This window comes from Scardinius erythrophthalmus, assembly GCF_964197995.2.
Source record: "Scardinius erythrophthalmus genome assembly, chromosome: 23".
In the NCBI taxonomy this organism is placed as follows: Eukaryota; Metazoa; Chordata; class Actinopteri; order Cypriniformes; family Leuciscidae; genus Scardinius; species Scardinius erythrophthalmus.
The window spans coordinates 31,485,951-31,510,921 of NC_138243.1; the positions used below are offsets into that span (position 1 = coordinate 31,485,951).

General features: G+C 38.1%; 1 protein-coding gene across 1 annotated transcript in view; it reads right to left on the reverse strand.

The window, feature by feature from the left end:
• The window catches only part of arvcfa (ARVCF delta catenin family member a), a gene marked incomplete at both ends in the record, with an annotated part of 39,202 nt that extends 15,445 nt beyond the window's left edge, over positions 1–23,757 (reverse strand). Inside the window, 11 exons of the mRNA XM_081353961.1 lie at positions 7,197–7,262; positions 7,505–7,522; positions 8,678–8,837; positions 12,783–12,900; positions 14,047–14,230; positions 16,299–16,608; positions 17,617–17,699; positions 18,098–18,554; positions 19,206–19,313; positions 20,135–20,251; positions 23,740–23,757. Of these exons, the coding sequence (XP_081210087.1) occupies positions 7,197–7,262; positions 7,505–7,522; positions 8,678–8,837; positions 12,783–12,900; positions 14,047–14,230; positions 16,299–16,608; positions 17,617–17,699; positions 18,098–18,554; positions 19,206–19,313; positions 20,135–20,251; positions 23,740–23,757 (1,639 nt within the window). The remainder of the gene's footprint in view (positions 1–7,196; positions 7,263–7,504; positions 7,523–8,677; positions 8,838–12,782; positions 12,901–14,046; positions 14,231–16,298; positions 16,609–17,616; positions 17,700–18,097; positions 18,555–19,205; positions 19,314–20,134; positions 20,252–23,739) is intronic.
• Positions 23,758–24,971: the final 1,214 nt, after the last annotated feature.

The following is a 24,971-nucleotide window of genomic DNA, read 5'->3' on the forward strand; positions in this document are numbered from 1 at the left end:
TACCCAACAGTATGCAAATATATAAAACCATAATAAATAAAAACTTGATAATTTACAGCTGTGTACAACTATTTTCCTTGGAACAAATAAATTATTTGTACAAACTTATAGCTGTTGGTGAGAAATAATAATTATTTTATTTATAATTGTTATGCTTAAATGAAAATATTCTGACAGTGAGACTTGTTAACCACAGGCTCCCACTGTATAAAAAATGCCTAAACACAAGTTAAAAACTATACGCACCTTTACAAAGAAACTGACATAATTTCATAACAAGCATTAAATATATATTCCTCAACCCACCTAATAAATCTAATGCAATATAAATCACTATATTTACTATTATACTATAAAATATTATAGTATATATTTACTATATTTATTTATTACTACATAGTATTCAATATAAATATTGCACATTTCTGCCCAACCATGGTAAATTACTACAGTAAATGTGGTAAATGTTTGTAAGGGTGATTAGGGGATTAAAAGTCTTCTAATTTCGTTCATGCCACAATGTTTCTCCTGCTTTCCTCATCAGTCTTGTTGGGAATGTTGAGGCTGTTTCATCCGATTTAATACTAATTAAATCATCGAGTGATTTGTGGTTTGTAACAGAGAGGTTTCTGTCGAACTGAAACGCTTCCACTGGTTATCGCAACACTGTTTAATATAGTGTCCGGGACCGGGAGTAAACGCAACTCCGCGCTGGGCCGTGTTTAAACAACTAGTGAAACAACTGAAAACATCGCTATTAGTTGTTACTGTACTGAACGAGAAACCGCTTCAGATGATTCAGTGACGGAGCGGTCCGAATGAATCCGAATAGTTTTAGACCGTTATGAAAGCGCGTTTAGAATCGAACCAAAAGAATGATTCTTTCACGAATGATTGGTAGCCTATCGCTGGTTCAGTCGACATAAATTCGGGACACATAATAACTGCTGAAATATTCACACGTAAAACGTTTCTAAGGTCAATCGGAGCGAAAAGAGGAGGAGGGAGGTTGGTGCCGTCGGGCCGCATGGAGATGATTGGCGGGCCGCATGTGGCCCGCGGGCCGCCAATTGAATAGCCCTGCCATATAGTATTTGAGAGGATGTGCTTTAAAGCAACACTAAGGAAGATTTTTTACCTTAAAGGGGTGGTATAATGCCCTTTTCACAAGATGTAAAATAAGTCTCTGATGTCCCCAGAGTGTGTGTGTGAAGGTTTAGCTCAAAATACCCCACAGATATTTTTATAGCATGTTAAAATTGTCACTTTTTGAGGGTGAGCAAAAACGCACCATTTTTGTGTGTGTCCCTTTAAATACAAATGAGCTGCTGCTCCCGGCACAGGGGGCGGAGCTTCAACAGCTCTACCTCACATAGACATGCACTGGAAATGTCAATGTTTATGTTTAAACCGGAGTCAGACAATGATGGAGAGACTCAAGAAGAAGTGACAACATGTAGAAGCAACAGGACATTCGTTAGTTGATGAGTTTATGAAGCTTATGTGTAGTTATCTTCTAGTCATTTATTAGCATATTCTATCATGATAATCTATAAATCGTGTTCAGGGGGCGGGGTTTATGTAAATTATAGGGTTAGTGATGTCACTAACCTGGGAGGAATGTGGTGTAGTCTCTACCAGCCGTTTGTAGTCCTTAAATAACGATTTCTTTAAAAGCAAATATCTCCCTTTGCTTTGAACTTTGAGCGTTGTAACTTTGCAGATGTTGTTTATGCTCAAACAGCAACATTACACACTAACTAAAGTTAGAAAAGTCAAATCATAATCAACCACCCCTTTAAAATAATATTTCCAAAATCGTTCCAGTGGTTTATCAAGTCGTAACAGGGTGAACGGCACTTCTGCCTCCGCTTTGCGGTCATTTATCTGCTATAACCACACTATGTAAGATTGCCAGATCGGGTCGCGTTTCTGTAGTTCTAATGAGACATAAGAAAACTACAAATTTGGCTTGCTTTATGTTAAGCGTTACAATAGTCATTATTTTGTTTGAATTCGTTTCTGATGTCGCAATACATCATACTTTCATGAAATCATGCAACACCTTGTCTGCGGACATCGTTCATCCCAAAGCCGGAGCTGGATAAACAGCGAGCGTGCGACGGTAGGCTAAATGATTTACAACAGCGGTAATGGACAATTCCGCTTCCAACCTGTAGGGCGACCCAAGAGGAAAAGTTCCTTGGTGTTGCTTTAAGAGCTTTGGTATCTTATCTGGACCTGGTGTCTTGCTGTTCTTGGAGAGCTTGATGGCTTTTCTAATCTCTGTTTTGATTGGCCGTCTGCAGTCAGCTGACAGGGGGACTTCTGCAGGTCGCATGTTTGCTCTGGTTGGTTCAGCAGGTCCGAGAAGTGCTCGACCCACCTCTTCATTTGTTCTTCTTGTGTATTTAGTGTCCTTCCTCCCTTATCTTTAACTGGGAGGTTCCCTGTCTGGTATTTTCTGTTCAGGAGTCGGATGTTGTCAGAGCTTTGCAGCTTCCTCCGTCTCTTATCTCTCCTAGCACTCCTTTCCCCTCCCGGTCTGCTCCGCTATATGCTTCCCCAGCTCCTTTAATACCTCCTTTAGTTTCTTCCTTTCCTCTATTCTGATCAGGGTGTCAGGTGAGAGCCATTCCCGGTGTTTTCTTTTCTCAGGCCGAACTGATGCGTCACACGCTCCTATGAACGCTTTACTTGCTGCCAGTGGTTTTCTATTGTTCTGGGTTCCTCCTCCATTTCTTGTAGAGCTGTAAAGCGGTTTCTACGCTCTATTTGGAAGTCTGCTTGTTTATCTTTGATGGACACATTGTAGAGCTTGAAGGTTGAAGTTGAAGGTCCTCTTCCTCCCAATTCTAAGGTGTGTGATATATATCGTTCAGTGTTTCTGTAATCAAAATTTGACCTTTAGGCGGGGGATTGGCCTACCCATTCTCAGTCTGTTCCCTCTCCCGAGACCAGTTTGCCGAGGGAGACCTTACCAGGAGCACGAAGCTCCAGACAACACAGCTCTCAGGTTCACCGGGACACACAAACTTCTCCACCACGATCAGGTGATGGGTCTAGAAGAGGTGCTTTGGCAACTAACTGAAATTAAAGCTACACTGTGTAAGTTTTTAAGTTGATTCTTAACAAAAAACACTTTGTTCTTTCAAAATGATATGTGCTCATTAATGTGTAATTGCTTCTACCAACTAATCAAGTATTCTCGTAAGCGTAGAATCTGCCATTTAGAATTCATACGAGCGAGTCGCTCGAATGGCGGCAGCCATGTTGCGCCTCCATCTTGAAAATACATGAGCCAAAGAGGGACATACCTGGAAATTCAAGCTTTGCCTTTCGCGCTTTACACTCAGTGGCACCGTGACGAATGCGAGGGGGAGATTACTCGCGACTGCCGGCAGATTTGAAATAATACGGCCACCGTAGGAGTTAAAACGCCCTCGGAATGGGAGGGGCTACAAAGTAATATTCAGCTGGTAGTCATAAACAATTTCACCGCTAGATGGGAGAAAATCCTACACAGTGTAGCTTTAAATAATTTTAGGATGAAGCATTACAATTTTATGAAACTAAAAGTAATAAAATAAAATAAATTAAAGCTAAATAGAAATATAAAAAAAATGACAAAAGCCTATTAAAGGTGAACTAAGTAACTTTTTTACCTTAACTGAACAGCTTCAGAGTCATTGGAATGGTTATATTACTTATTTCAGGTTGAATGGTGGTCGTTTCGCACCCCCCTGGTGCCCGTGAGCGGAAAATTCGCACTTGCAACTTTGAGCCGGCGGGCCGCCGGCCGCCGCGGCAGGAAGTATCGCGTGATATCAGGTCTCGCGATTTAAACAATTGCTTTACGGCCAAAAGAAATCTGCTCAAATACTGTCATTATTGCACTCCCTCACGCTGTCCGAACCCGAAGGAAGAAGACGTTTTAAAGAATGCCCCATCTGCTTTGATGTCGTTGATCTATAGCCTCTGGTGTCTGAGAATCGCCAACGAGTTTTTACAACAGTAGGGTCAAATATCTATTCCGAAGCTGTGGGGGGAGCTCTAGAGAGAAACCTGCGAGCAAAAAGCGAGAATACAGCGAAGAAATCCCGAAGCTACTGAGTGCTGCTTTAAAAAATTATTAAACTTAAATTAAATTAAAACCTTAAAATCTAAAAAAAAAGCTGATGTAATTGTTTAGTATATAAATGATATGGGCTGCGTTTCCCAATAATGCTGTGTCTTAGCGTGCTACGGAGACTCTTAAGGTGTAACCAAGCGGGAAGGAAGTCGACCGGAAGTTGAAGCCGGCCGCGTGCCACCATCTTGTAGCAGAACTTCACCTGCTGTTAGCATCCCATTGACTCCCATTCATTTTGGCGTCACTTTGACAGCGCATAACTTTACATCTGAGGCGTTTGAAGACTCCATTTGTCCATTATTTATTTCTAAAGAAACACGACAATGTATAAAATGCTCCATTACCTTGTAGCTTATGTTATGGTCCCGTAGAAGCAGTTTTTGTAAAAGTAGGCTAACGATTGCGTCATAACACGCGACTCTCTGTCGCACAGTAGAGAGATTACCGTATGGACAGGAGGAGAAGCTCGCAGGCGATCGGGGGGACGTGGAGGCAAAATGACAATATAATTACAGGGTTGCCAACTCTCACGCATCTGGCGTGACAGTCACGCATTCAGCCTCAATCTCACGCTCTCACGCTTAACAAAGAAATCTCACGCTAAATTAGACATTCTTCTGTGCTGTATTTTTTTTCACTCGTGTGCACTAAATTTCAGAATTACTATAAACAATTCAGGCTCTTAACTACTGGATGGACCACTATTTATGGCGCAAATTAGTTAAAATCTCCCGGAATCTAGAGCGAGCACGCATGCGAGACAGAAACTGTAGCGCACGCACGGCGTACGGCAGCGTTGAGCATTGTAGCCAATCACTGACATGTCTGTTGAACGCATTGGCCAATCAGAGGCGTTTAAATGAGTCGCTGTCCTGAAGATGTGTTTTGCGCGAGCTCACCGAGTTCTACACTTTCGCAAACCAGTCATTATTATTGCCTATAAACTTAAGATGCAAATAAAAGATTCACTGCAATGTATTTGATATTCTTGATGCTGTTCTGATGCGCTCCATTACGCACCGCTCTGTTTGGTGTTAGGATGACTAAAAGTTCAGCGGTCTAGCTCTTCAATGTCAGAATGATTAAAGAAGTGAACGAATGCCTGGCAAAATGTAAGTGGAAAACATTTAATATTTGACTGTTTTACAATAGAAATGTTCAACTACCGACAGTATCCGGTGACGCGAATTACTCAAATTTTTATTTATTTACGTTACTAAATTTAGCCTTTTTGAATTGAAAATATGCTATAATTTCTTTGATGTTATTTGCAAATAGTTACAATTATTTCACTAATACAATAAGCTTTTTTTTCTTTACTCCCTTAAATCGCTTTTATAATTAATTCCTTTAAATAAAAATACCCCAAAAAAATTGGGTTGGAGTACCCCCCCCCCCATTGAAATATATCCCCCCCCCCCCCCGTTGGAGAAGTGTCACTCCGAGCTAAACTCAAAAGTTGGCAACCCTGTAATTAATCAGAATACCTAGCAAAAGCTTCTCCTGCTCCTGCTCATGGACAGCTCCTACTCACACTCTTCGTCTCTGCAAGTTTCGGAAGGGAATGATTCAGATTTCTCTCGGTACCGCTACTAGAAGACAGACGAGTTGCTCACGTCACATCTACGTCGTCAAGCTCAGTTTGAGTCGGTTTGAGTCTGCGCGTCAGGAACGGAAGTCCTAAAAAATCGCTAAAAATGGGCTTCACTTGTCTCAATTGAGTTCCAATGAGATGGCTCTGTCCACTTCTTATACTGTCTATGGGTGTAACTTAACTAAAGGTGTACTATTGCTAGACGTGTTCCCCGAACTATACCTTAGGAAGCCGCTTAAGATATCCCTTCTTACGTGCGACGTTACCCGGCGCTGTCCGTGGCGATGCCGCTGAATCTGCTGATATCGACGGCTCGAGAATCAACTATTCTCTCGTGCAGGGGCTGTTTATGTGAGAAAGCGCTGTTCTTTATAATAGAAGCACTTCAGAAATAGTTAAAATTGCATTTATTAGGACTCATGGGATATTATAAAAAATAATCCAAACTATAATAGCCTATATTTTTAAACTGTATCATATATTGCTGCCATAATAACCATTTCAGATTTTTATGTGCTTTCTTCTCTTTCCCATTTTTGTTCGCTGAGGTGGAGCTGCGATGAAATATTGTTCTTGTAAATACTTTCCAGCATTTCAGTAATAAAAGTGTACATCTTACGTACGGTGCTCGGGAGTGATCAGAGAGGATTTAAACAGTGGATTTTGAATCTCTTCTTGTAAACTCAGAGATGTGGATTCAGACGGCAATTAAATGACCAAACGACCTGTTTGTCAAAAAACAGGTACTAATTTGGACAGGGATTTTTACGCGGGTTGGGTGAGAAAAAACACTGATATTATGGATTCGGACGGCACTAAAATCACCGACTCACCGCTGTAAATGTTTAAAATACCACACAAGTCCACGAGAAACAATATTAGCATCCGAATAGGACTTAGCTGACAGTAGCCTATGCTTTCACTGGCCTTTAAAAGCACTCTTTAATTAAATTAATAATATAATATATATGATAATATAATAAAAAATCTAACAACAGTGTAGAATCAGTGTAATGACAATTTTATTCTTTGCATGAAAACACTTGAATTAGCCTAAATGAACACTGTCTGTGTGTATTAAAACTGTGTGTATATAGACCTGCAACAGTGATGAGGTAAAGCTAAGAGCGGTCCAGACCAACCTTCCGAACGCATGACTTACAGAAGGAATACTTAACTAAGAACGTTTCGGGAAACACGTTCTCGATAAGGTACAGCTTAAGGTGTAACTTAAGAACGACGTAGCGTTAAGAAGGTTTCGGGAAACTCAGCCCTGATAAACTGCTGGTTTAGTTCAGTGTAATTGTGTGATACGCAGATCTGACCAGCAGGAGGCGTGCGTCTCAGTTCCCATGATGCCTCTGTGTTTGGCCTGCAGTGTGTGTGTGTGTGTGTGTGTGTGTGTGTGTGTGTGTGTGTGTGTGTGTGTGTGTGTGTGTGTGTGTGTGTTGGTTTCAGATGGACTCAAACCTTTCATCGGCAGACTCCTCCTGGGTAGATCCAGACTCTTCTTCTCTACGGCTCCGTGTCGTTTACCTGCGAATCACAGCACACACATCAGCATCTGTGTGTGTGTGTGTGTGTGTGAGAGAGAGTATGTGAGTGTGTGTGTGTGTGTGTGGGAGCAGCAGTGGGCGGTGAGTAGGAGCACTCTGGATTTAATGGAGTGTGTGTATGTGTGTGTGTGTGTGTGTGTGTGTGTGTGTGTGTGTGTGTGTGTGTGTGTGTGTGTGTGTGTGTGACTGACTCTCAGTAACAGTGAAGGATTCGACACTTACACTGATGGAACCATTCGTCTGCAGCATGAAACACAAAACACACACATTTACACACGATCACAATCCGAGGGAATAAGACCTACAACCTTTACTGTATTTTAAACATATTTAATATGGAAACAGGCATTTACACGTTAAAAACAATAACTTTTGTTATTGCTTTTTATTACATGGCTTGGTTGAATTCTAATGTAGAATGCGCTGTGAAGTATAACACGCCGTTGCCATGGAGAACAGAGCGTTGCTATGGACGCAGGATTCTAACCGTAGAGACGGAACGGACTATTTTCTTTATCGGAAGCAATACAATCGTTTTTAAATCAATAAACTCCTTTTTAAATCAATATTTTGTGTCAGATTATTGATTTATTTGGTGGGTAGCCGTGTAATAAGCGGGATAATGTAGAGCGAGGCGGTTGCTATAGTGAACACAACCCTTCAGGCTGACTCAAGACCCCGACGCGAGCTGATCAACCGCCTCGCTCTACATGATCCCTTACTTAAGGAAATTTATACTTTTATTAATCAAGGATGAATTCAATTGATCAAAAGAGAAAGTAAAGACATTAATAATGTTACAAAAGATTCAATTAATTCATATTTTTTAAATAAAAAATATTTCAAATAAACACTGTTCTTTTGAACATTCTATTCATCAAAGAATCCTGATACATAAAATGTATCTCAGTTTCAACACAAATATGAATTGTTTTTAATATTGATAATAATCATAAATGTTTCTTGATCATCAAATCCTCATATTAGAGTGATTTCTGATCATGTGACACTGAAGACTGGAGTAATGATGCTGAACATTCAGCTTTGATCACAGGAATAAATTACACTTTACTAGATATTCACATAGAAAACTAATATTTCACTGTTTTTACTGTATTTGTGATCAAATAATTTACAAATAATACAAATAAACGCAGCGTTGTTGCGCAGAAGAGACTCTTTCAGAAACATTAACATGATTTTAGAAGCATGACCTTGTGACTAAATCTGGTCTACATGATTTTGATTAAATATTCCGAAGACACTCTTTGTTTTTAATGCAATTACATCAGAAGTAACAGTAATTAAATGACATAATTAAGAGTAACTCTCTTTTTTCAAGGGAAAAGTAATTCGACTCCAGTAATTAATGGCAGAGTAATGAGTTCTAATGACCTTTGCTGGTGCGTCCAGTGAAGCAGTCCCTCTTCTTATGATGACCCCCTGACCTCGCGCTGTGATTGGCCGCTTGGACGTGGAACTTCTCGGCTCCGGGAACCTCCTTGTGCACGTGATAGGACAGATTACGCAAGATACACACACAGTTCTCCACCGACTGCAGGAGAGAAACACACACGCGAGATCAGAGGACACACTACACACAACCAACAGCACACACAGATCATTAACACACACCGCATCACAGAGCAGGAAAATAAACTTAGATTACATTATGAATAATGATACATGATAATAATAATAACATGATTATTATAGTAAATTAAAATAAAAAACTAAATACTACAACAAATAATAATAACGCTATAAATTATTATTATTTAATTAAACTAAATAGTATTAATAATAATTATGATTATTATTAAATTAATCTAAACACTACTAATAATAATAGAAATATAACTATTATTAAATAAAATAAAATGTACTTTAATAATATCAAATATAATAATAAAATAATTACTATGATTATGATTATTAATATTATTTAATTTAAACTTTAAATTTTTAATTTAATATTATTTAAAAGAATAATAATAATTATAATTATTTTATAATGTTGTAGTGAGTCATTACTAAATTATTATTATTATTGTTTAATTTCAGTTGAATAATTATATTAAATAATAAATAAATTAAACTGTATTAATAATACTTATAATAATAGTAATAATAGCAATAATTATTATAATTTATTACTATTGTTGTTGCTGTTTTGAATTATTACGTTTAATTTTTATTTAATAATAATAATAATAATAATAATAATATTAAATTAAGCTGAATTAATAATAATATTAATAATAATAATTACTATTAAATTAAACTAAATATTAATCATATTAATATTTATAATTATTATAGTAAGATTTTATTTAATTCTTTTTATTTTTTCATTTTACATCTTAAAGGGATAGTGCACTTTGAAATAAAATTTTGGTATGTTTTAGCTTACCTCAAGGGCATCCAAGATGTAGGTGTCTTTTTTTCCGCAGTAGTTTCAATTTGGATATTTTTAGCTCAAACCGTTCTTGTCTGTCAGTCATATAATGCAGGTCTATGGTCACTGTCTCAAAACACAAGCACAGAGCAGTATTTATATCGTTGTTATCTCTTGAAAACAGCACACGTCTAAATGATCTGACGGCGCGGGCGGGTATAGATGTATACACTAGATGTCATCTTGGCTACTGCAGTTCATTGGAACGAAACCGTAGCCAAGCGACATCTATGTATACATCTATACCCGCCCGCGCCGTCAGATCATTTAGACGTGTGATGTGTTACAAGAGGTAAAAACGATATAAATACTGTTCGTTTTCTCACACAAACCGCTCGTTTCGTGTCTTAGGCCATCAATGTGTACTTACGATGGGGAATTGTTTCATTTGGACGATGGGGAATTGTTTAATTTGGACTCTGTGCTTGTGTTTTGAGACAGTGACCATCGACCTGCATTATATGACTGACAGACAAGAACGGTTTGACCTAAACATATCCAAATGAAACTACTGCGGAAACAAAGACACCTACATCTTGGATGCCCTTGAGGTAAGCTAAAACATACCAAAAATTTATTTCAAAGTGAACTATCCCTTTAATATTAAAGGAGAACTTGGTAGCTTTTTTAACTTAATAAAACTGTCTAGAAATCATTTGGATGGTTAAAGGGGTCATATAATGGTACATGCACTTTTACAAGTTGATTGCACTGAAATGTCTGTTGGCAGTGCCTGTACACAACCATCCTATCATGATAAAAATCCATCCAGTGGTTTTGTTTTAATCTCCTTATATGTTTGACCATCTCTGAAATCAAGCCGTTCGATATTGTGACGTCATAAGATCGTACGCCCCTCCCGCTATTGTGATTGACAGCCGTGTTTCAACACAAGACCCGCCCTGAGCGAGCTGTGACAGCCGTCGTCATACTAGTCCGCCATTGTTGATATGCTGGAGCAGAATGGCGTCTAAGCGATTGTGGTGTTCTGTTCTTAGATGTAATAAGGAACACAGCAGTCATTTGGATGTTCCTAAATCCGAGCCGTTATAGATGCAGTGGCTGAGTTTTGTTTTTGAAGCGATATGCCCAAAGGATTGACGCGGGGATTCCCTCACGGGGATTCCCCACGATCGTCTGTGCTTTCATGTTTGCGCGAAATTTTCTTTGCGAAATTTGCAAACCTTGCTGCAGGCTTCACGATGAATGCGTCTAAGGTTTACACTCAGGGTTAGTATTGTATTACGGCATGTTTTCTATGTACGACGTTCTCAATATAATTCATAATCCCACGTTTATAACGAATAACACGTGGTTATTGTGTTAGATACGGTCAGAGAATGTCTAATACGGTGTACCCACAGAACAGAGGGGCGGGGTGAGCAAAGCTCATTATCATTTAAAGACACATGCACTGAAACGGCGTGCTGAAAACAGAGCTGTTTTTGACCAGGTAAAATTAGTGTTTTCTTACAATACTAATGAGAATTTTTAATTAAAGTATATTACAAACTTTTAATTTAGACCCTAAAGAATCATATTAGCTTGTACAAAAATGGCATTATATGACCCCTTTAAACAACCTGTTCTGGTGATATTGGTGACTTTCCCCGCTCCCCCCAGCATTCCCAGGCGGAAAACCAACCTTGCAACTTGTTCACTACCGTCCCGGCAAGATAGAAATTGGAAGTCTCGTGAGAAGCGAGAACTAGAACGAGAACGAGCGCGAAACACAAATTGCTTTATGGCAATTCGACATAAACACACACGCATGCATGATGTATTACCAGATTACCCACCTCGGTAGACAAAGCTCCACACGATACAGTTGGCTTGCTCCGATCAAAACAAACGCACATAAGCAGCGGTAGAGAGAGGGAGGAGGCTGCCGCAAGTGAGTTTTTTACGACTGTGTTGTGAAATATACGCCCAACCACAGCTGTAGGGGGAGCTCGTGGGGAAAACATGCGACAACAAAAGGGAAAATCAGCGAAGAAGTGACTAGAGTTCGCTAGAGTTGCCGAGTTCTCCTTTAAATTAAAACTGAAACTGAAATAATAATAATAGTAATATTAATTATTATTATTATTATTATTGCTATTACTATTAAAGTAAATAATCATTATAATTGTTATTGATTTTACCTTATAATATTAAATTAAAATTAAACTGAATTAATTATTTAATTATTTATTTAATTAATCAATTATAATGAGTTTATAGCTTAGCATCGTGGGCACAACTGGAGTCACATGTGCAAAACTCTAACTCCAGTCTACACAGCAGCAGTTCATGTGGACCAAACTCTAGTTCGTTTTTCATTGCTTGAACACAGTTTTCCAAACTCTACACACTTATCCCATGACTTTACCCACAACCTGCACAACACTGTGGATTTACAGCACTTTGTTCAAATGCTAACACACTGCTGTCAAAACTGTGAACCACACACTCAGAACAGAATAGAGTTCAGCCTTGTGCCTTTCAGACACTGCTGACGGCCATTTCAGCTGAGAGGCTAAGCAGGTGTCTTGTTTTAGACTTGTTGACTAAAACACACACACACACACATACACATATATATATATATATATATATATAGGTAGAGCTCAGAAAGACTAATTTTGGAAATGGAACAAGGAAGACGGGTTTTGATGGGAACTGATGTTGATGAACACCTGTGGCCTGATGCTAGAGAGAGGCAGGATTAGCCCACAATTATTTGTTCGAATTACAGTATGTACTTTTAGTTTCTACCTTTTTTTTCTCATTACTGTAATTCCGTAAATTACTACAGACTATTGAAGCAAACTGCTAATTTTCATTTACCTTAAAGAATTATGTTCTAAAAATTTAGAGTTTTGCACATGTCGCTCCAGTTGTGCCCACTGTCGTTTAGCAATCGGAAAAAACTGTATTACATTGTTTCTGGGTCAAGAGAGAAATCAGGATTTTTTAAATACAATATATATATAGAGAGAGAGAGATACATCAGGTGGTGTGCAGGTGTGCCGAGGCCTGGATTTCTATTTACATTCTTACTTTGTTATTGATGTCTCTCTTTGCGACGGCAGAATAAAGCGCGTGCAGAAGCGCATCCACGAGTCCCTCACACACACGCAGTCTCTGTCGAGCTTCGGCTCCGTCTGAACTCACGTTCCTGCAAACACACACACACACACACCCTGTGTCTCAATGTCCACTATCCATCCTAAACAGTGTGTGAGATTAGAATAAGTGTGAAATGAACATTTTTTTAAATGAAAAAAATAAATAAATGTGGAGTATTTTTACTGTGACAGGATGATTGACAGGCCAGTTTACAGTGCCAGGATGAGAGAGCAACCGTTAAAGATGCAATTGACCCATCGCTAAGCCCCGCCCCCTTAGTTACTGTTGCTATCCTGGACAAACAAACGGAGTTGCTAACTATCTTACAGTGACAGCCGTCAGTGTGGAAACCTCGTCCCAGAAGTGTTTGATAAGCGTTGGACACAGAAGGACCAGCTCTCGCCGAGGAGCATCAAGTGGGACTTAAAGATGCCATGGAGGGATATATAAAAGATTTAAAAATAAATATGGTAGATAATAAGATTAATTTGTTAGCGAGGGTTAACAGATCACAGTGCCAGCGGGAGAAGCCTCATGTACTGTACATTAGCTATTTAGGTTTGCACGTTAGCATGGACTCTCTAACTAGAGTATGACAAGCAGAAAATGAACGTTTTCGTCTTCATTGGGATTGGGGTTGAATCCTTAGGGAACCAGGTGACTGCGCTCACATCACTGATATTATAAATAAACCAGGCTTCAGTCGTATAGCGCAGATAACTGGTCCTATTACAAGTACACAACACACACTTGTATAATGTCATTGTGATGACTTCTTGTTATACATTTATTTTTTACTGTCTAATAAATCAAATCAAATCAAAAAAAAAATCACATCGTTTTACCATTTTTGTCGCATAAACACCATAAGAACCGACGAGAGCCTCGGATCTTCCAATGTTTCCTAAAGATGTCCTAGTTCCCTGTGCAACCGATACTCAACTGCCATTGGCTGATCTCCATTCGAGGGGCGGGGCTTACCGATATGTCAATTGTATGACGTGATAGTTTGTGTCGAAGCTTGTCTACTCTTCTGCTACACACTCAAAAGTGTCTACTTTTTCTTCACTTAAAGAACACCCAGTGTCAGGGCGCAGTATTAGCAGGCGAGTCACGCTCTCAGTAATCCAGAGGGATCAGTGTCACAGAAAACTGTGGAAAACAGCAGGTTCAGAGAGAAACGCTGCGAGCGCACCTCAGACATCCAGAAGTGTTCTTGAAGACCGTGTTCCACTCGGGGTCGCCGGGCCGGGCCGGGTCGTTCGGGTCTCCTCTCAGGCCCGAGTGAGGGATGATGATCTCGTCCGTCAGCGTCTGCAGGCCGTGGTCGATCACCATCATCTTCAGCGGCTCGTGAGACGACAGGTTCCACAGCGTTCCTGGAACAGCAGGAGAGAGAGCTCACACTCACGGTCTGATTGCTGGGAGATTCACAAGACGGGGTTCTCCAACCGGTTAAGGCTTTAGAGGAACCTTTCCCAAATATTTTTACTGTAGCATTGAAAACAGTAAAAATACTGAAATATTATTCCAATTTAAATCAGCTGTTTTCTATGTGAATATATAGTGAAGTGTAATTTATTCCTGTGATAAAGCACATAAAGAAATGACAACTAACATGAAAACTAAAAATATAAAAACTAAAATAACAGTATTTGCTGCTTAATATTTTTGTGCATTTATTTTCCAGGATTCTTTTATTAATAGAAAGTTCAAAAGAACAGCATTTATTTGAAAAATAATCTTTTGTAAGATTATAAATGTATTTATTGTCACTTTTGATCAATTTTATGCTTCCTTTATGAATAAAACTATTTTTTTGAATGGTAGTGCATCATGATTTCCACAACAATATGAGACCCTGGACCACAACACCAGTCACAAGGGTAAAATTTTGGAAATTGAGATTTATACATCATCTGAAACCTGTATAAATAAGCTTTCCATTGATATATCGTTTGTTAGGATAGGACTTTTAAAGTTGTCCATTTATGTTGGCGATTTTGCTGCATCCAATTAAAAAAAAAAAAGTATATTTACGGTAGGAAATTTACAAAGTATCTTCATGGAACATGATCTTTACTTACAGTTTTTCACAATCACTTTGTTACTATTTTCAGAACCTTGATGTCATTTTTCACAACTCTAGACACAAAACTCACAACCAATGATCAAAATGCACATTTTTCAAAACTCTAACCCTTTTCTCAATTGCTTGGATACAATACACATAAAACTTAGATCATTTGTTCATTCAACAAAAATCACCTGTTCAATATGACACAACTTAACATCAAAGTACTGCTATTTCAAAACGCAATTCACACATTACATTTCAAATGAGTGTCTATTCATTTCCTTACAGTGATCTAACCATCAATTGATACAACTGCTCAAAATGATAAGTTACTGTTGCATTACTCTTTATGCATAGTTGTATGGAAACAGACAAACAATCTTCCATGTTTACAGTAAATCATGAAAGTTTCAAGATAACGATCCATGGATATTGTAGTCTAATTGGTCCTTGCTCCACGCTAATTGAGCATGAACCAATTAGACTACAATATCCATGGATGTAGCCTACTGTAATATTTGTATCATAATGCTTCATCAGTCTATGGTCCCAAATACTGTACCACCTTTTCAGACTATTTACAGTATTGACAGCACTGCACTGTATAGATAATCACTCTTTTGTTTCTTACAGTACAAGCAAGCAAGTTGAGGAACACTGCATTTGATGTTTTACAGTACTGTCTTTTCTTTTCTATTTCATAGCTAATTATTTTTGCTTTGATTCAAATAAACCTATGTTGTGATTGTACTGTAGTGTTTTGCATCAATATATTACAAACTTTGTTCAATGATTCCACTGTAGTATTCTCTCTACTACTGCAGTGCTTTTACAGAGATGTATTTACTGTACATGTAGTGCCATAATGAAACCTGTATCACCTATTTTGTTCTACAATATTTAATGATTGTACGAACAATGACACAGTGAAACTACCGGTTGCTTGTGTGTGTGTGATCTATAGTTATGTTTCAATGGTATTTCACAGTAAATTTGTTTTTTGAACCAATGATTGTGCAAGTGCAAGATTTCTTTAAAGATGTGAATGCACAATGCAGTGTTTTGAACATTAGACAGCCTGTGTTACACGTGATAACCGTTTTGAGTTTTGTGTCTAGAGTTTTGAAAAATGACATCAAGGTTCTGAAAATAGTAGCAAAGTGATTGTAAAAAACTGTAATACCTTGATGATTTTTTGGCATAAAAGGAAAATCGATAATTTTGACCCATACTGTGTATTGTTGACTATTCCCACAGATATACCCGTGTGACTCGAGACTGGTTTAGTGATCCAGGGTCACACATTAGGCAGCAAACCCGTTCCCCCTTCAGTTCTCCCGCTCATTGAACGCATGAATGCTGATGTGCACCTGTGACCAGTTCCCGGACGTCCACGTCGTTGGATTTCCTCAGCAGTCTCAGCAGCGCAGGGATCCCGTCTGAGTTCTTGATGGCCACCTTGTTGAAGTTGTCTCTGCCGTAGGAGATGTTTCTCAGCGCTCCACAGGCCTTGCGGTGCACCTCGGGTTTGGGATGATCCAGGAGCCCGACCAGAACCGGGATTCCTCTGAGCTGCCGAACGTCTTGCTTGACCGTGTCGTTCTCGTAGCAGAGATGCTGGAGATACGCCGCGGCGTTGGACTTCACCGGGTCCATCGGGTGGCTCAACATGGAGATCACCTCCCTGTATTCATATAGATTATCATCATTCAATTTAAACTAAACACTAATAATAGTTATATTTTTATGATTATAGTGTTTATTGTTAGTGTTTAGATTTAATTTAATTTAATAATAGTTATATTTTTATGATTATATTATTATTATTAGTGTTTAGTTTTAATTTAAATTAATAATAGTTATATTTATATGGTTATATTATTATTATTATTAGTGTTTAGTTTAGTTTTAATTAAATAATAATAATATAATCATAAAAATATATATATTATTATTTTAAAATTAAATTGAATGCACTTTAATAATATCACATTAAAATTAAACTGAATTAATACAATACTATTTATGATTATTCATATTATTTAATTTAAAATGCAATATTATTTAAAATAATAATAATAATAATTATTATTTTTATAACCTTGTAGTGAGTCATTATTGATTTTTTTATTTAACTTTGATAATTATATTAAAATTAAATTAAACTGTTTTAATAATACTTATAATAATAGTAATAATTATTATTATGTATTACTACTATTGTTGTTGCTGTTTTGAATTATTACGTTTAATTTTTACTTAATAATAATATTAATACAAAATTAAAATTAAACTCAAATAATAATAGTAATAATAATACTTATTATTATTAAATTAAACTAAATATTAATAATATTTATATTTATAATTATCATAGTGAGATTTTATTTTAAATTTTTACTTTAATAATATTAAATTAAAACTGAAATAATAATAGTAATAATAGTAAATAATCATTATAATTTTTATTGATTTTACTTTAATTATAATACTATATTAAAATCTGAATTTAATCTAAAACTAATTAATAATTATAACAATAATTATTAATTATAATAATTAGTTTATTTTAAAGCAATTCTAATGATAATTCTATATTTAAAAAAATTATATCTAAAATATTGATATTTATATATAATATAAATGTATATTTATATATAAGCATGGTGTGGCTCAGCGTGCGGTGACCTCCCTCAGGTTCGGGTCTCTCCAGCGCGAGTCTTTCCGGACGGTGTCCAGGCTCACCATGCTGGCCCGTTTCTGCGGGATCCCTAGTGGACAAAAGTATACTTTATTCTATTCTAAATATATTCCCTTTTTCAATAGTACATTGCAAATATACTAACTAGTGTCTACGTGAAGTTTTACCTCAAAATACCTCACAGATATTTTTATAAAGCATGTTAAAAGTGTCACTTTTTGAGGGTGATGCAGATGTTTATAATAATAAATTAAAAATGTATTTAAAAAAATAATAGATTCACCATTTGTGATGCGGCGGCAAGCTATAACGCACATACATATTCTTTTTATCAGAGGTTGAATTCATATCAAAATCTGCCAAACTTCCCATACTACTTCTGAATAGGATGTCTACTTCATGAATTGTAATTGAATCGTACACTAAATTAGTCTGGCTGCAAGTATACTTAGCATATTTTGTTTTCACCAGGGATGACCGTCCTGTACAGATCCTGGAGAAACGCGTGAGGAACCGGCCCGAGATGCTCGTCCACCGAGAGGTCCAAACTCTGCCTCATGTGATGGACGGGAAGGTTTGGTAGGCCGGAGAGAATATCTATCCCATCATGCTCTGCTTTTGAAGCGCCACCTCGAGTAAAACTGTCCCGGAGGAGCGGGAGCGTGTAGCAGTTTTCCGGTAAGTAGTTTCTGGTGGGAACGCTGGGAAACGAGGGATGGAACGGGAATCCATGTAGGAGAGTCAGGGAGTGAGTGTTGAGAGTGCCGTAGTGAGCCGATTGGTCCTTGGGATTCTCAAGGTCAGAGGTCACGCTGGCCTCAGGGTGGGGGGGTAGGACCGTAGGATCTTCCTTTTCGACCGAGGATTCGGGATTCGGCTGGGTGTTCGGGGATTGTAACTCGTCCAACCCTTCAGATGAACTTTCCTAGAGGGGAAAAGTCAGAATACACACATGATTTGAGGAATCACATAGGAATAAATACTTCAAAATGTAAATAACCCGCTAAATATCAAAGTATGATGCAATTATTTACAGTCCCCCCGTGGTGTAAATCCAGCGTTTAATGTTGTTTATGTGTCTGTGTGGTGTTTTTAATCTGCTTTAACACAAACCATGTGTAAATTCATAAGTCGACAGCATTGCTGAGTATTTCCTCCTTAAAACTGCAGTGAACCAAAGACAGTCTCAAAAACACGCTTTGAAATCGCTGGTGTTTCTGACGTCACAAACTACCTTGTAACCAATCAGATCAACGTGTGATCGTCAACCAGTGGATCTCTGAGCTGAGTGAGTGAGTGGAGGCGGGGCTCATTTGCATATTCATAGAACCGCGCATACTAAATGAGGCAAGGGTGTCGAGTTACACTCAAGATATTTTAAGGCATGAAGAATGAATTTCAAGGAAAAAACACTTAAATATGTCATTTTGGGGATCAAAGATGAGTTTTAAGAGATACAGGGGGACTTTAAGATATTTCTCCTTATATAGAATCTTAGAGTCGAGAACACTAGAGTTCTTTGTAGAACCCCAGGCATTTACTTGCATCATACGAATGATCTGTTTGTAATATTCACCTTCAGGACATTCTGCACGACCTGTTCGTTGGAGCTGCTGGAGCTGAGCGGGTTGGTCTCGCTGTCAGGGCTGGACGACTTCTCTGTCCCGATGCCTGAACTCTCAGTCTACAAAACCAGCACAGAAACAGCGCGCTTTCCTCAGCGTGTGCTCATTAACGGGACGTTTAAAAACAGAACGGCTCATTACCCTGCTGAAAAAACAGCAAAAACCAGCCTAAGATGGGTGGCTGGTCTTCCAGCCTGGTCATGACTGGTTTAGCAGGCTGGTTTTCTAGGTGGTTAGGCTGAAACCAGCTTACAAACCTGATAAAACCAGCTAAACACCAGCTTAGCCACCCTGGGAAACCAGCTTAAACCAACAACATCCAGCTTAAACCAGCTAAAATCATCTTAAACCAGTTTAAACTAGCGACATCCATCCTAAACCAGCAACATCCATCTTAAATCAGCTAAGACCAGCCAACCAGCTTAAACCAGCGGCATCCAGCTTAAACTAGCTTAAACCAGCTAAAACCAGCAACATCCAGCTTAAACTAGCTTAAACCAGCTTAAACCAGCAACATCCAGTTTAAATTAGCTAAGACCAGCAACATCCAGCTTAAACAATTAAACCAGTTTAAACCAGCGACATCCATCTTAAACCAGCTAAGACCAGCCATCCAACTTAAACTAGCTTTAAAGGGATAGTTCGGAGTAAAACCAACCTAGGGTCCTTTCTATGCCAACTATGAGGAAACAGCTACTCATTCAATTCAATTGAATTCAATTCAAAACACTTTATTTGTCCCCAAGGGGCAATTAACGAAGGCCACTTAGTGTCAGGTAAACAGTATACATAAAAACATCATAAATTAAATAAATAACGCAATGTGCATGGAATACATATTAGTTATAATTATTGATAAACATCTAATTAATTGACCTACATGAGTTTCTGTGTGATGTGAGGCGTCCGCTGTCTCCTCCGCTGGAAGAACCTCCTCTATCTTCTCTACGGTGTCTTGAGTTGAAGGTTCGGCCGGTGGTTCCTCTGGGTCCGGCTTCTTTTGGGCCAAATATAAACAATATGGAGGAGAATCAACATTAACCTGAAATCTGAGCGGATGCTTGTGTTTATAGAGCGTTTGTTTTAACAAGCACACATATTCATGACAGAGTTCATCAAATCGTCCTGATGAACGTCTCCACATAAAAGAGCATCATGAGATCACAAAACGCCCTTTGATGAAACCGCAAAAAATACAGGCGTGGAAATCACCTCTGGGCGATTTCACTAAATTATTCTCAACCCAGCATGGGAACAAACACTCTTAAGAAGAATCAGCAGAACTTCTTCCCGGAGCGTCAGTGAATTATACATGAGCGCAGCCTCTAAACAGCCTCGTAAACACAAGACGTGGTTTTAAGAGACAACTTACACAAACATTTGCACTGAAACTGCTAACAAGAGTGGGAAAATTACTCAAAGACTGTGTATCATTATGCTCTACAACAACACAGAGAAATGACACTTCTTGTCTTCATAACACTACACTGTAAAAATTATTTGAATGATTTATCACCTTTTTGTCTTTTGTCAAATCAACTTCACAGTCTTGGTGGTAATTCATTACAAGTAGTGTGTTACGTAATCCAAATTTGTTTTTTCAAATAACGGATTACTTAAAAAAAAAAAAAAAAAATCTGTAATTTTTTCAAATAAGTAATGCAAGTTACTTTGTTCTCCCATTTATTGACTGACAGCTCTCCTGTCTTCATGTTGAGAGAAATCAGGAGTAAATGCAGAGGTGCCTTGTGTAAACACTGTAACATTACTTTTTATAAAAAGTAACTAAGTAACACAATTAGTTACTTTTTAGGGAGTAACGCAAAAGTAACGTAACATTACTTTCCATAAAAAGTAACAAAGTAATACAATTAGTTACTTTTTAGGGAGTAAAGCAAAAGTAACATTACACATTATTATTTTGAATAAGTAACGCAATTAGTTACTTTTTAGGGAGTAATGCAAATATAATGTAACATTACTTTCCATAAACAGTAGCTAAGTAACGTTTAAGTAACTTTTTAGGGAGTAATGCAAAAGTAACGTAACACATTATTATTTTCCGTAAACAGTAACTAAGTAACATTTAAGTAACTTTTTAGAGAGTAATGCAAAAGTAACGTTACATTATTTTCCATAAAAAGTAACTATGTAACACAATATTGTTACTTTTAAATGTAACTTTCCCCAAACACTGGTTGTTCAGTATAATATTTTGAGTTTCTGTTGATTAAACTCATTTATTTGTATTAACTCACTTTTTTTAGCTTCAATGAACTCAAAAGGCAAACCAAGTTTTTTTTAACTTTAAATTAAACCCTGATTTAATTTAAAGTAACTGTGAAAAAAGTTTTTACTTTGAAAAAGCCAGGAAAGTGAGTTTGTTCTTTTATTTGTTTTCTAATGCGATGACATTCACCCATGAACTGAAGTGATCTGAATAACAACTCTAGTCTTCTGAAGAACTGCTTTACAGCAGAAGTTTGCATTATTGATTCTGTTTTTTACCTGTTTATTACCGTGAAGATGCTTTGAAACAATCTGTTCTGTATAAACGTGACTTGACTTGGCATGGCAGATATTTTTGGGTCACTGTAACTCAACAGGTATCGCTCAATCTAAAAGAATCTGGATTGCGCTGCATAATTATAATTTCCTCTTTGAAGCCGAAGTGATTTAATTCTTACACTGCATTCTCTTGATCATGAGCGTTTCCATCGCTCTGAATCTCTCAGAATAATCACATCTGCTAAAGCAATCTCTTTAAAGGACAGCGCGTGATGAAACGCTTCAGGATAGATGTAGCCGTACGGAAACCAGCATCAGTCTCCAACCGATCGCTGTGGATTCAGGAATCATGACAATCTCTGAATGTGCTTTTGTGCCAGCATCTCTCCTGACTTCCTGTTTGTGTTTTTTAACATCACTTTTTATTATCTGTGTTTATTTTCTTACCTTTTTTGTACTTTTTTTCACCACTAGTTTATTTTCTGCACACTCTTAGAAGGTTCTGTATGGAAACTTAAAGGTTTCCACCAGGAGCTTCATATATAGAACCTTTTAGGGCTTACATCACTTTATGGATTTAGTTTTCATTTATTTTAATTCATTTTTACATTTTGTGAATCATGCAGCTCATAAACATACATTATCACTAGAAAAAAATGAAATAGCTTTCTAAACATAAAAAAAGTCTTATGCAATCGTTTAAGATAATAAAGTACATAAGAGTGTCGAATGGTGTAGAAAGTGTTGCTATGTAGGCTAGTTGTTTGGGTGGTTGTTAGGGTGTTGCTATGCAGGTTCAAATGAGTGATAGTAATAGTGATGCTTGACTTGACTAAAAATGGAGAACATTTATTTTGACTCATTCCTACCTTACAAACATTTACTATGGTTTTACTACAGTAACCATAAATCAAATTTAGCAATTTGCAATGGTTATCACTATTTGAACCACACTGTAAAAAATAAATAATAATAATTAACCAAAACAAAGATTATTGGAGTACATTTGACAAGAAAATACTATTTCAGACTTTCTACTTCAAAATTTCACATTTAATTCAGTGTTTTACTTTTTCTTTGCAATTATTTGTGAAATTGTTTCTACACATTTTTTTTCATATTTATAGTAAATAGATATGAAACTATGGATAATAATAATTATGAAAATACCCCCCCAAAAATAGTATAGTTTTACTTAAGTAAGAAGTGAGTAAAAATACTAAAAGTGAAATGTTTTATTTAAGTTCTTTTAATGAGATCTAGACATTGCAAATATGATTAACCAATATTCCAAATTAATATAAAATAAAAAGTGTAAATATGCTTAAAGGAAAGTCGTTTCAGAGGTGGAGCGAGTTATTACAGTAGGCTATGCTGAAAGATAAATGCATGCATGCACTGATGATGAATCATTAAGAAGTCATTTTGTGTTTATCAGCCCTAAAGTCCCACCTCACTAAACGCCAGATGATTTTACATGGTTTCTAACCTGTCTTACAAAATACGTCATGTCAAGTGGCCCATCCATCCATCCATCATCTATCCATCCTTCGGCCGCTCGTGCACATGCTGGATCATCACACACAGTGTCAGTGACTCGCTCAAGGGCAGCACGGATCCGAACACACACAAGTAGGACACATGAATCACGGAGCGACGACAAACTTCATCTGGATCTGCATGTGATGCGCGCGCCTGCAGTGCGTGTTTTGGTATGCCAGTCGAGTTACGCCGCATCCAACGCAACGCGACGCAGCGCGTCATTCCCACGGCAACCAGAGTTTAAATCTCACTGCCAAACGCGCACTAAAGCACGCGTGCATCATAATCAGATGTGATTCAGCCACATGTGTGGAGCATGTAATGCACACAGACGCAGTCCGCAGTCAGTGCATGGAAAGATCCAGAGCGCGCGATGTCCAACACACACACACACACACACACACACACACACACATAACGCACGGAGACACTCACCTCCTTCACCTCCTGCATGCTGGCGGCGCGAGCGACGAGTCTGGCGTTTCTCCGGAGTAAATACTGCTGTCTCTCTCTCTCACACACTCTCTCACACACGAGCAAGCATCCTTCCTCCTGCCTCACGCGTCCACTTGCACTCGATCATGCTCTCACGCACGCGAGCGCGCGCACCTCAGCGCAGTGGAAGAGCTGCTGAATCAACAGCACGGTTTGCACACACACACACTCTCTTCAGAGCGCAGCGAGGAGCGCGACATGCAGCCCGTGTTTGTCATTCATTAAATGAGACCATTAACGCTCATTAAACAAGAGAGATGCGTGTGAACGAGGAGGTCCGAATGCGACTGATGATGCATACACACACACACACACACACACACACACACACACACACACACACACACACACACACACACACTCTCTCTCTCTCTCTCTCTCTCTCTCTCTCTCTCTCTCTCTCTCTCTCTCTCTCGCTCACTCACACAATCTCTCTCTCTCTCTTTCTCTCTCTCTCTCACACACACACACACACACACACACACACACACACACACACACACACACACACACACACACACACACACACACACACACACACACACACACACACACACACACTCTCTCTCTCTCTCTCTCTCTCTCTCGCTCACTCACACAATCTCTCTCTCTCTCTTTCTCTCTCTCACACACACACACACACACACACACACACACACACACACACACACACACACACACACACACACACACACACACAGAAATAAAGTGAAAATTTTGAGAAATAAAGTAAAATTTGATCTCTGAGAAATAAACTCGCAATTCTAAGAAAAAAATCTGAATTGCAGTACAGGACAACTCTGACTTTATTCCCTGAATTTGTGAGAACTGAATTCTGAGAAAAATAGAATTGTGAGAGAAAAAGTTACAATCAGCTTCCACAGATACTCAAGTCCTGACAGATCGGCCGAAGCTTTACACTGTCACACACACACACACACACACACACACACACACACACACACACACACACACACACACACACACACACACACACACACACACACACACACACACACACACCAAATTGTTAAATACCTTTTGACTAGTAACCAAAAGTCCAAATCATAGTCTCTGCTGCACCAAATTAACTGATATAAATACTAGTGTAGAACATTGCATAGAAACTGTGTCTATTCCTCGTTTAGTGAGATCAAATAATAAATCTACTG